Here is a 13,688-nt window from a genome sequence, read left to right on the forward strand (position 1 = left end):
GGTGCTGCATGGTGTGGATCCTTGATTATTGGTGCTGCTCTCCGACAGCAGCGTTCCCTGTAAATACTCTCATTAGTGGGGATGATTTTGCCCGTGATATCCTGGGCTGCGTCCATACCTTTTGCTGGGCTTTACCAGACCGTGAAACAACTAGTCAGCACACTTTCCATCACACCTCTGTATGAATTTGCCAGTCTTTCCAAACCTCCGCAAACTCCTGAGGAAGCAGAAGCGCTGATGTTCTTTCTTCTCAACTCCATTAGTGTGTTGGGTCCAGGAAAGATCCTCTGAGATAGTGACTCCCAAGAACATAAATTTGCTCACCCTCTCCATCTCTGATCCCCCAATGATCAATGGATCATACTCCTCTGGTTTTCCCTTCCTGAAGTCAGCTAATCAGCTTCTAAGTTTTGGTGACATTGATGCAAGGTTGTTATTGTTGCACCATTCAGCAAAGTTTTCAATCTGGCAATTTTCAATTCAGCGCAAGGGGAATTTTTCCTTCAAGGAAGATTTCAGAATAGATAATTTCCCCATTACTCCTCTGAAGATCCATGAAAGATATTCATGAGTTTAGAGGTGGAGAGATGCACGTTGTTATATTTTCAGATAGGTAATGGGGTTTTAAGGTTCTTTGTCACTGGAAAACTAGAGAGAGTGACACACTTGAAACCAAAATATAGCAAAAATCTATTCCTTGAATTTACTGAAAGTTTGAAATATTCTGTAAAACCACAGAGGTGCTCAAGTTCATGTAATTACTTTCTGGATTGAACAGTTCTTGAGAATTTATAATGAAGGTCAATTATAATTCAGAGGGAGTTGTGCCCTTCACAAGAGAGGACACTTGTCTCGATGGTTGATCATTGGGTTGTGTCTATCTCTGTTGGCGGATGATTTCACAAAGTTCAATTCTATTCACAATTCATCAGCTAATGAACAGGCCATGCCTGCGTTCAGCAAGACCTAGACAACATGCAGCCAGGGGCTGGTTTTTCCTTTCCACGTCAGTGCTCAGTAATGATTATCTCCAATAATGGAAGAGTCTAACCATTGCATTTGACAGGGCATTCCACAATGACATCGGAAACACTGGCAAATTTCTGAAGCTATGTGGTGGAAAGTGTGCTGCCTGGCTGTATCATGGTCTGGTATAGAGAGACGAATATGCCTGAGTATAAAGCTCTGTAAAAGGTGATGGACGCAACCCAGGACATCAGAAGCGAAAGCCTCTCCACCATCGAGAACATCTTCAGGGAACGCTGCTGTCAAAGAACAGCATCAATCATCAAGGATCCACACCACCCCAGTACACACTGCATTCTTACTGCTACCATCAAGAAAGAGATATCGGTACCACAAGGCTCACACCACCGGATTCAGGAACAGCTGCTACCCCCACCCCAGCAACAGACTCCTCAACAACAAACTCGATCTGGGACTCATTCAAGAACTCTTATTTTTGAACTTTATTGTTTTTTTTTCTCTCTCTCTGTATTTCACAGTCCATTTATTAACATTTCTTTATTTGTTTACATGTGTATGTTGAGTCTTTTTTTTCACTACTAATAAGTGGTAATTTTGCCTCACCCATTGGAAAACAAATCTCAGGGTTGAATGTGATGTCATGTAGGTACTGTAACAGAGTATATAGATATGTTTTTGGGAGATAAATTGGGAAAGGTTTGTTAGAATAGATTACATACAAACACTTTAAAACAGATCTTATTTAAAATACTGGAGCTCTGCCCCATGCTAGACATATCGGCTCCACAGCTTTTGCAAGAGCTTTGAAGAGTGCTCAAAAGACTTCACTAATGGATTGTTGTTTAAAAAAGGCAACAGATGAAAGATTTTGTTGGATGTTCTAAGAGGGTCATGTGGTTTTTCCAAGTAGAGAGAGTCAAACAGGCTTTCTCTCTAAGAGAGAGAAAGAAAGAGAGAGAGAGATCATTCTACAGTGTTACAGCCAGCAGAAGCAGCTGGGATTGCAACAGGACAAGCTGGCAAGCTCGTGGAAAGCCCCATTTGGAAGGTGGCCAGGTCAAAGCTCTTGTGATTCATGCAAGAGGAGAGGACTGGCTGTCTAATGTTTCACTTGGATAAAGGGAAACAAAAAGGAACTCTGTGGTGACCTGAAAGAAAGAGGTTATCATCTGGAGAACCCTGAAGGGGGCAAGTTTCATCAGCAAGTCACTGAAGTGACTGATGGAAGTAAATCAGTTGTGGATGTCCTGGAACAACAAATCTCTCTCTGTAAACCAACAAGAACCTTCCTGAGCGATAACCATTTACCTTTCAAGCACCAAAGTCTGGTGAACTTTATAAATGTTAAATTCTTTGCACAGTATAAGAATTGCCTGTAACCAGTGAATTTGGAGGAATGAGAAGTGAGACTGGACTGTAAACCAAAGAACTTTTCTGAACTTACACACGCGTGCGCTTAGAATTAAAAGGGAGTTAAGTTAGGTGAGTTAAGTTAAAATGTGATTCTGTTTTCATGTTTAAAGATAATTAAAAGCAACTTTTGATTAAGTAACCATTTGTCTTGGTGAATATCTATTGCTGCTGGGTTTATGGGTCCTCTGGGCTCATAACAGTACTCTGACAGTAAATCTGAAATCTAAATATCCAGAGGGTCATCATTGACCAGAAACTGGACCAGCAGCAAATAACTCACCCCCACAATTTCTAAATGGTCCCCTTTATCCAAAATACATGGTTCAAGTGCAAAATGGAATGCTCTCCACTTGCCTGGATGAGTACAAGACCAAAAAGACCGAGATACCTTCCAAGAAAAAGCAGCCCACTTATTTGGTGGCCCCCACCCCCAACAATCTTACCATGAGCAGTAGCTGCATGGTGCTGACTATAAATTCTATTTGCAGCTATACACCTAGATCATTTAAACTGCATGGGCCGAACCTATGACCTTTATCACCAAGAAAGAAAATGGCTTCAGAAACATAAAAACACTGCCAGCAAATTTCCTTCCAAGTCACAGACCTGTTTCATTTAGAGATAGATCATTGTTCCTTAAGTGATTTTGGGCCTATCCAATGGTTCACCACCAGCTTCTTTGGGCACTGAGTTCTGACAAAGGGACCCAACCTGAAATATTGATTGTCTACTTCTCTCCGTAGATGCTGCCTGAGTTCCTTCAGCTTCTCATAGTATCCTTAAGGTTCTAGCATCTGCAGTTCTCCTGTTTCTCTAGTTTGACTATGGGGATGAGCTGTAAACAAGGCTGTCAGATCAAGAAGTGAACGTGAGCAAAGTAGGGAGTGTGAACGTAGTCAAGAGAAGGTGGGAGTTGTAAAGTGCAGAGCGGACAGACAAGCCGGCAAGTTAGGCTGGGTATCCCCCCCCCCCCCCCCCCACTCTCCTAATCACAGAGAGAGAAAAATGAAGAATTAAAAAACAAGCTAAGTAAATATTGCAGATGAATAACTGAAACAGACTGAGAATCAACTAGCAGTAAAATCCAGAATTCAAGCAACCAGCAGCCTCAAGCAAATGGCAAAAAAAATGCAGTAAATAAATAGGTAAAGAAAATGTGAAAGCTTAAAATTGGCGTCCTCTAGTGGTTAATTTGCTAATTTTGCAACACACAATCTCAAGCAAGTGGAAAATTCACTTATCCAGTACCTACCAATCCCTATAGGTGCCAAATACTGGGGGTTTTACTGTTCTCTTATTCTGAAACATGGAATCTGTTTCTCTTCCCACAGATGCAGTCTGACCCTTGAGTATTTCTAGCATTTTGTATTTCAGTTTTTCTCCTTTACAATTCTTTTACTTCCCTTTGGTTTCTTTACCAGAAACATTTCTACTCTTTGTTTTGCATTTTATCAATAGTAAACCATCCCTTCCACCTGTTTTATGGACTTTTGTCTATATCCCTGGACTAAAAACTGCTTAAAACCTCACACTGTGACTGTCTCTGCGGCTCCTCCCTCCATAACTCCTCCCCAGAAAGCCTGGGTCACAGCACAGGATGACCTTCAAGTTTATGTAAATAAAAGCCTAATATGAGACTAAGTTCTGTAACTTCAGTCTTTCATGTTATTGCTAATGCATCAAACCTGTAGCACATTTGCCATTTCTCAGGCTTTACATTGCGTCGTTAACTCTACTTCTTTGCAGTTGCTGTCTGTCTTTCTGAGGATTTCTAGGATTCTGCTAATGGAATCCTTCCAGTCAAAGATAAAGAAATAAATACAAGAAGATAGTATGACTAAAATTGTAAGGTATAGATTGGTTCATTATAATTTTCTTCATCAGTTATACTCAAATATAAGTTTATCTCTTCTGATTAATGTTTCAGATGTCATAAGGAAGTTGGTTCTCTTTTACATTCTACTTGGTTATGTGAGATGGTGAAACCTTTTTTGGGGTAGATTTAAGGAACTTTTAGAAGCTATTTTTAAATTGAAGATACCACTTGACCCTTTAGTATTTTTATTGGGTTATATTAGGAAAATGAGCTTGGAGTTAAAATTAAATAAATTTCAAATTGCTTTTTTTGAGATTGGCTTTAGCCGTGGCTTGAAAATGTTTGGCAATTACTTGGAAAAAGGAGACTAATTTGAGTATTCAGCGATGGCATTTGGAAATTAGATCTTGTATTCCGTTGGATAAGATAACATATAATTTACATAATAATTATTCTTTTTTTGTTAAAGCCTGGAGCCCATATTTGGAATAAATATGGGGTTGAATTATTAATCTTTTTCCCACACATTGATGCTCTGAGCCATGACAAATAATTAAAAAGTGTTACATTAATAGATCTCTTCTTTCCTTTTTCCTTTGGGGTAGTTTAAAGGGAGGTTGGGAGGGATGGGTGGGTTAGGGAAGGGGGTTGTAAGGGGTAAAAATATCATGTATGCAATATGTTTTACTTGTTTGTATCTTTACTGTATGATTTATCATGATTAATAAATAATATTTAAAAAAATAAATAAATACAGTTGGAATTTTTCATTGATGTATCAGGATTAGTCACAGCCAAGATTATATATTGCATTAAATTAATCTACCATCCAGCTGGCAAATTACAATTATGGCTTTCAAATTTGCATCTAAAATGTTATGCTATTGAAAATTAGCATCATAACTATGGGATCAGAAGATGAAATATAAGACAGAACAAAGTGCATGCAATAAAAAAACTGTAAAACTAGACTCACAAACTGAAACATTGACAAAGAGGAGCTATAGCTAGCATAATGTCAGCCAATGAGTTAGATATAAGTTATTGTTTCCCCCCCCCCCCGTGGTTATCCTTATACCATCCAATTAGATTTGTTCTGACACCGAATCTGGTGAAATGTGACTTTTAGTTCCAATTTAAATCTACAAGTGAGGGTCGTTAATGTTAACATTGACTGATTTTACTTATTTTACACTGAAGAAGGCATTTGGCCTTCATAAATTGGAGTATTGAATTCAAGAGGAGGGAGGTTATGATGAAATTGTACAAAACATTGGTGAGGCCAAATTTGGAGTACTGTGTACAGTTTTGGTCACCAAATTATAGGAAAGATATAAACAAAATAGAGAGAGTGCAGAGAAGGTTCACGAGAATGTTGACAGGATTTCAAGGTTTGAGTTACAGGGAAAGGTTGTGCAGACTGGGGCTTTTTTCTCTGGAGCGTAGAAGATTGAGAGGGGACTTGATAGAGGTGTTTAAGATTTTAAAAGGGACAGACAGTAAACGTGAATAGACTTTTTCAATTAAGAGTGGGGGAGATTCAAACTAGAGGGCATGGTTTAAGATTGAAGGGGGAAAATTATAAGGGGAACATGAGGGGAAATTTCTTTACGCAAAGGGTGGTGGGGATGTGGAATGAGCTTCCGACAGACGTGGTCGAGGCGGTATCATTGGTTACATTTAAGGAAAGACTAGATAGTTACATGGAGAGGAGAGGACTGGAGGGGTATGGACCGGGTGCTGGTCAGTGGGACTAGGAGGGTGGGGATTTGTTACGGCATGGACTAGTAGGGCTGAACTGGCCTGTTCTGTGCTGTAAGTGGTTATATGGTTATATGGACTTTAATATCCATTAGATCGAGGAAGATTTCAGCCCTTGCTGGATTTTTAAAATACATGTCTCATGATGGCCACGAGGTCCTCCATCTAAATGTGAATATTGCACAGTCTGACTGGTGGCTCAAAGGTAGAATTTGTGAGCAGTTCAGCTATAAATAGATATTTCCACCTCAAGAGATTCTTGTACCCTTTGATCAGATTAATAGCAGCTGCAAACATTCAGCTCATTAAACTTTGCTTTACTCTTTATGAACGTGCGAGTGTTAAGCAGGTCAGACAACGTTTGTGGAAAAATTCATAGATTGGGAATGATTGTTGTCAAGGTATTGAAATAATAAACCACCGTGAAGCTTTTTGTTTGAATTTGTTTGAACTGCATGCTTTTTTTCTTATCGTAGCTTTATGGAACCTGATTCAGCAGGTGTTATTGTGTAGTGACTATTCTTCAATATCTGAAGGTTCAGATTTTCCATTCAGATTCTAGCATTCCAACTTGCTGGAAAACATTCTGCCAACTATTTCCCTGGCTATCCATTCCCTCGGGCCCTTACAATGCTCATCACGGGTACTTGTAACAGCAGGAGAGAGAACTGAATCATGCTTTCTACATCTCCAGGATAACATATCCTTCCCACCCATATCCACTTACGACTTCTTGACTCCACAGCGTGTGCTCCTCCACCTACCCTTCCCCCCACCCTTTTATTTACGTGCCTGTCTGCTTTTTGCTCATACCTTGATGAAGGGCGCAGGCCCGAAACATTCATTATGTATCTTTATCTTTGCATGACTTGCTGTGTTTCTCCAGCATTTTTGCATAAAATCCATTTACTTTCTTATGACATCAAAGGCCATTCATTGCATCAAGGCTCACCAAAGTGTCCTGCCCCAAAATGTTGACTGACCATTTCTTTCCATAAATGTTGCCTCAGTCCCTATAGTTTTCCTTTGTTCCCAAAAGAATCCATCAGCTCCAGTTCTTGTGTTTCTCCATCATGGCTCTGCTGGCTGGAGTGACCATGAGTTGCAGCAGGTACATTTCAATCCTTGGAAGCCAATGTACCTTTTCAGCAAGCCCCAATGGCTCACCACAGGCAGAATCTGCCCACTTTGGCATTTTTTGGCAGGCAAAAGGCACGTGTCACCAAAAAAATGCAAAATTGCTTATTTGCGGAAAATCTAAACTACTTTGTGTAGAGCAGTTCGAATCATAGAATTTGGTCTAACTATATCAGCTTTTTCAAATTTTTTAATATAGGCCTTTCCTAATGATGGTGGGCACACTGGGTGGGTGCCCAGTGGTAGATTTCTGTCCTTCTTCCTGCATCAAATGTGTAATGTAGTTGCCTTGACCTGAACTGGATAGTTTACAGGAGGAGTGGCCAAACATTTTTGGTTGTGGGCCACATTCAGAAAAAACATAAGGAGTCACAGGCCAAACAATATTAAGCCCAGCAGTTTTCAACCAGATACACTGTAAGAAAAGTCGTGTTTTAGACCATAAAATTCCTGTGCCTTTGAAAATTATTTTTTTATCGAAATAACTGAACAGTTTAGCTGTTGACATTACAGTAGTTTATTGATGTGGTCACATATTACTGCAGGCATTTCTGTATCTGCTGCTCTTAAGTTTAATTGAAGTGAATACAATGAAACTCTTTAAAACTCTCATTCAAAAATAAGAACAAGAGAAAAGATCAAGAAAGGGGCAAGGCCACCTCCATCATTCCTCCACAACTCTCAGTGAATACAGTTCAGGGCCCAGTGTCTACCTTCATGATTATGATGAAATGTGTAAGTCTCTAGATAGGCTATTAAAGTTAACAAATTCCTTGCAAATCAAACACACTTCCCCTTGACTTCTGTGAAAATGTATTCATTTTCCAAATTTTCAGCACCCCATCTTTTCAGTTCCATCATATTTAATCATCTGAGTGAAACATTGTTAACTGAGGTAAATCTTTTCATCAATGAGTAATATTGCATTGGTCGGTCTAGTTACTGTTCAAAATGGTAGCAACAACTAGTGTTGAAACTATGAAGTGCAATGTACATGCAGTGCAATTTATTGTTAGAGATTATGTTCTAATGGATCATATTCTATTTTATTAAAATACACCCTGGGCCATTTAAACTGGGGCAACAGGCCGCAGGGGCCATGATTTGACCACCTCTGGTTTGCAGAATGGTAATTATCAGGTCTCACGTGTCTGAGATTGGCTGTGGCAATGACCCTTGCAAGGGGCATGACCGTTTGAATATAATGATTTTAAGACCTTCCCTGGCACAGCTGAGCATGTCTATGACCAGGTCACGGATGCACACGTGAGGAATTCTAACATATTCAAGATAAAGAGCAGTCGAAACAGAGGATCAATTTCCATTGTCATCTTGTGAGAATGATCATTTTTGTTTTAAATTTGCATTTCTTCACAATTGGCTTTTATACAATTTTCTAATGTAGGGAAACATCTTAATGCCTCACAGATTTATCAAAAGTCTGACACAGGTCACAGCTGAATGATTAAAATAACTCGGTCAAATAGATATGAGGGAGATTAAGATCTTTTTTTATGGTAGGCTGAGCAGATGAAGACAGATCTTTAACAGTGGAAGAATGAAATGTACGGATGGACAATGACCTATTGTTTGAGGAGAAAAGGTATCCAGAGGACTGTAAAGCTGGAGATTTCAAAATGGGGTTGAGGTCTTGGAAGAATTTTAGATCAGGAGAATTTTACAGTTGAGCCACTTCAGGATGAGGAGCCAAATGTGTCAATGAATATTTGTTAAGGGTGAATTCACATTCTATTTTCTTTTGGGCAGCGCGGTTGGATTAGCGGTTAGCGCAACGCCTTTACAGCGATCAGGACCAGGTTCAAATCCCGAGTTTGTACTTGCTCCCTGGTCTACTTCCAATCACCTGTTCACCCTGTATCCAAATGCGTTGCATATTCTTAGGTTAGTTGCCCCTTTACATTATCCATTCTGTACCTGGTTCACCAGTGCATGGTCCATTCGGCTATTACCCTTCCGTCTCCACTTGCATCCCAACCCACCTTCCTTTCATGTCCCCTTGTGTCCCAACCCAACTTCCGATCATATCCGCTTGTGCTCCACCCATCTTCCTTTCAGGTCCATGTGTGGTGCTCGCAGCCAGCTCCTCCGCCTGTTTGCTGCTCATCGCTTGCCTTCTGCTGACTGCTACCTCTGAGTCCAACATGGTTCTCCTAGCTTTCCTCTACTGTCTCTGACCGTTCATGTTTCAATGCCCTGCCGCAATGCCTGGTCTCCTTACACCTCTTCACATTTTCACATCGTCTAGTTCTCCTTCTGGCCAATTATTTGAATATTTATTATTTCCTATTTGAAGAATGATGTTGCACAGTGAGTAAAGTTGTTCCCCCACAGCTGAACTCTGGATTCCACCTGCATGGAGATTCTTCCAGTGCTCGTATCTATTTTTTTGAAAACTCCTTACTCCAGTTGCCTGTCACATCCTAAAGACTTGTTAGTTGGTAGGTTAAATTGTCTGCTGTAAACTACTTCTGGTGGAGATGAGTAGTAGATTTTAGGAAGATTTGAAGGGAATGTGGCATGAACAAAGTTTGATTTCTCCAATGTAGGAGCATGATGGTCGTGTGGGTTTGGTGGGCTAAAGGGCCAGTTTCATGTTCTCCTGCAATGAAACAGTTTTTACATTTCTGTAGATCTGGAAATATTTTCAAGAGACAGTTAACAATTTTAACCTCTCTTTATCAATCAGATCATCACTGTCTCAAACTTTCTCTGTGAGAACAGAAGCTCCAATGAATCAACTTACAACCAGCCACCTATTCTTGAAGTACCTGAAGAGACTGCACTAAGGTAAAGATACTTCTCTGATCGTGGTGAATGGATCATGACTGAGTCAAAGTATCTCCATTGCTGACAGAGAAACATGCTAATTTGCTCCATAAACAACCACAGGAGATGGGTGAGGAATGTAAAATCCTAATGGGAAAGGAGAAAACACCACACTGGAGAAACTGAGCAGGATAAACGGTGTATTTTATGTAGCAAAGATAAAGATACAGAACCACATTTTGGGCTGGAGCCCTTCCTCAAGGTCTGGAACTATTAAACCCATGATCTCATGCACCACTAGAGGGAGACCATCTGAAAAATGGAGGAACAATACCTCATCTTCTGTTTGGGCACCTTCCAACCAGATGGAATTAAAATCAACCTCCAGTTTCCATTGAACTCCCCCTTCTTCTCCCTGTTGCTTTCCCCCAGCTCTTTCACTCTCTCTTTCTCTCTCTCTACCCCTCTCTCTTTCCTTTTTCCTCCGGCTCCTTTCACAGAACCAAAATCGATTCTCACCTTTCCTCTTATCATATCCTATTAACACCTTTTGTTCGTCTGGACTCCTCCCCTTCCCATTCTTCAATCTTTATTCTGACGTCTCTGTGTTCTTTGCTTGTATCTTGAAAAAGGACAGGCCCAAAACATCGGTCATGTATCTTTACCTCCTATGGATGCTGCGAGGCCAGTTGAATTCCTTCAGCATTTCTGTGTGTTTTTACTACAGTTGCAGCATCTGTAGACTTTCTGGTTTCACTGTCAAACCTTTCTCCCTTATCCTTTTAACAAATGACCAAGCACTAAAGGTAGAAATATCATCTGCACGGACTTTTCACACCTGAAAAGTCTGTCCTTGGTGTCTCTAGTGTGCCTCCATTCCTGCTTCCACAATAGGCAGAAGTACAGTAGTTTTGTTCCAGTTACCTGACCAATTCTTCATAAAGTATCGAAGCCAATACGCATGTCTGTGATACCCCTCATATCTTTATGATTCTGCTAAATGTAAGCAACATTTTCTCTGAGGCTAATTAATCTTTCTTGAGCTATTGTTTTAAGAAATAATTATGGTAATAGAGGTGTATTCTAAACCAAGATTTTATAGCGCTAACTTCTATCCTCAGTTCAGTTAAACATAACTCAGATAAATCTGGTCAAGGCTTACAAGAGGATCACATGCTAAAATTAATTTTGCTGCATTCAAATCTCACAAAATAATCTAAATACAAGCAAAATAAACCAATTTGCCTTTTGATTGTGACATCTCTATCTAAACGTCCACATGTTGTTCAATTTTTAAAAAGTTTTTTCGAAGAGAAAGATTTCTGAACTTATTGGCACTGAAAAATTCTTACTTGTGAACGTTGATCTGTTCATCTATACATTCTTTAGACAGCCATTCAATGGAAGTTCTGCAGAGAAAGCAAATGTTATTCAAGTCAGTGACTCTCAATGAACAATTCCTTTTGCAAACTATTCAGCTCACAGAGAGATCTAAAATTTTCCTGAGAAAGTTCTATGGTTTTTCATGGACTGCTGGAAAGCCACTAGTGTTGTCACACTCCCAGACTCACATGTCTGTCCATGGCCTTATGTACTATCCCACTCTGACCACCTGCAGATTGGAGAAACAACACTTTATTTTCTGTCTGGGCACCCTCCAGCCAGATGGCATTAACATTGATTTTGCTGCCTTCTGCTGAACTTGCTCACCTTTTCTTTCCCCTCCCTCTTTCCTGTCTTTCCAGTTCTCCCCTCCCTTCCCCCTTACCCACCCAACCATTCCCCCCTCCCACTCATTGCTGCTTTCCCCTCCCTCCTCTCCTCACCTATCATCTCCTGTCTTTGCCACCCCCTCCCCCTTCCTTTTTTGTTTGGACACCTGCTGGCATTTTCTCATACCTTGATGAAGGGCTCAAAACGTCAGTTCTGTATCTTTACCTTATACCGTATACCTTATACCGTATACCTACATAAAGGACCCGGTTTGACCTGCTGAACTCCTCCAGTGTTTTGTGTTTTTACTTGTTACAAGTACAGGTTTGTGACATCCCTTCCTGTTTTCCTCCAACAGACCTGGCCTACATCCCTTCAATCTGTATTTTTAATAGGAAACCAGAATTCCTTTGGTCTTTTGAATGATTTTGTCTACTTGGCAAAGATATTTAAATTACTTTTAGACCCAGAATGTCAAATGTTTTTGCATTTCCAGCGCTTCTGCTTTATGTCATTTTCAGGTGTTATCTCTGACCTTTTTTTTTTAAAGCATTCAAAGAAAATAATCTTACGTTTGGCAGCATTGAAATGCAACAGATGTAGTTTTGTCTATTGCCTTAATCTATTGGTAATATTTAATGATGTAAAGCATACTTCTACCCTCTCCATTCTGAGGTTTATCTTTGTATCACAACCAAACCTCAAAGTCTGTCCATCCATCCCATTATTTCAGTTGTTTATGAAAATTGTGAACAGTTGTGACCCAAACCAGTTCTTTGCAAGATCCTCTGAGTTAAATCCTTCCAAGACATTATCTCTGCTGCACTGCCAGGTTCTTCACTAAAGCCAATAATTTGCCTTTGATTTCACAAGCTTCAGTTTTATCTCTAATGGGAGGTTAATTAAGTGCCTTCCAGACATCTGTATAAGTAATATCTATAAATAACCAATGGCCTAATAACATATTTTATTTTAAATTATGAAGAAATTTATAAGACAGATCTTGCTTTCACAAATCTATGTTCACGCACTCTAATCCATCAAAACTTTTCAAAGTCAGCTTTCTGGATCCCAATAGTTTCCTGCCAACAAATATTGGCTAAATGGCCCTGTTTTCCCTCAGTCTCCTTTTATAATGTGCAAAGTGACATTAATAAATTTCCAATCTAAAGCAGCAATTCCTGAATAAAGCAAACTTGAGAAGGTGACTTCCTTTAAGGAACTGAGACACCAATGCTTTGCTCTTGGGGAATTGTCAGTTTGCAGTGCTAATACTTTCTTTGAATTGATTTTGATTTTGGAAGCCTGACCTGTGGTTCAGTGTGAGTTGACTTGGATTTCTTTCTTCTATCTCTGATTCTCTCCTCTTCCTCAAATGATTTAAATTTTTAAATTAAATGTAGACATTTCTTCTTTCTTTGGCTTGGCTTCGCGGACGAAGATTTATGGAGGGGGTAAAAAGTCCACGTCAGCTGCAGGCTCGTTTGTGGCTGACCAGTCCGATGCGGGACAGGCAGACACGATTGCAGCGGTTGCAAGGGAAAATTGGTTGGTTGGGGTTGGGTGTTGGGTTTTTCCTCCTTTGCCTTTTGTCAGTGAGGTGGGCTCTGCGGTCTTCTTCAAAGGAGGCTGCTGCCCGCCAAACTGTGAGGCGCCAAGATGCACGGTTTGAGGCGTTATCAGCCCACTGGCGGTGGTCAATGTGGCAGGCACCAAGAGATTTCTTTAGGCAGTCCTTGTACCTTTTCTTTGGTGCACCTCTGTCACGGTGGCCAGTGGAGAGCTCGCCATATAATACGATCTTGGGAAGGCGATGGTCCTCCATTCTGGAGACGTGACCCATCCAGCGCAGCTGGATCTTCAGCAGCGTGGACTCGATGCTGTCGACCTCTGCCATCTCGAGTACCTCGACGTTAGGGGTGTGAGCGCTCCAATGGATGTTGAGGATGGAGCGGAGACAACGCTGGTGGAAGCGTTCTAGGAGCCGTAGGTGGTGCCGGTAGAGGACCCATGATTCGGAGCCGAACAGGAGTGTGGGTATGACAACGGCTCTGTATACGCTTATCTTTGTGAG

At 40.5% G+C, this 13,688-nt stretch overlaps 1 protein-coding gene across 1 annotated transcript in view; it reads left to right on the plus strand.

The window, feature by feature from the left end:
- The window catches only part of dner (delta/notch-like EGF repeat containing), a 160,410-nt gene that overhangs the window by 71,998 nt on the left and 74,724 nt on the right, over positions 1 to 13,688 (plus strand). Inside the window, exon 3 of the mRNA XM_069897348.1 lies at positions 9,822 to 9,922. Within this exon, the coding sequence (XP_069753449.1) occupies positions 9,822 to 9,922 (101 nt within the window). The remainder of the gene's footprint in view (positions 1 to 9,821; positions 9,923 to 13,688) is intronic.

This window comes from Narcine bancroftii, chromosome 9 (genome assembly GCF_036971445.1).
Source record: "Narcine bancroftii isolate sNarBan1 chromosome 9, sNarBan1.hap1, whole genome shotgun sequence".
In the NCBI taxonomy this organism is placed as follows: domain Eukaryota; kingdom Metazoa; phylum Chordata; class Chondrichthyes; order Torpediniformes; family Narcinidae; genus Narcine; species Narcine bancroftii.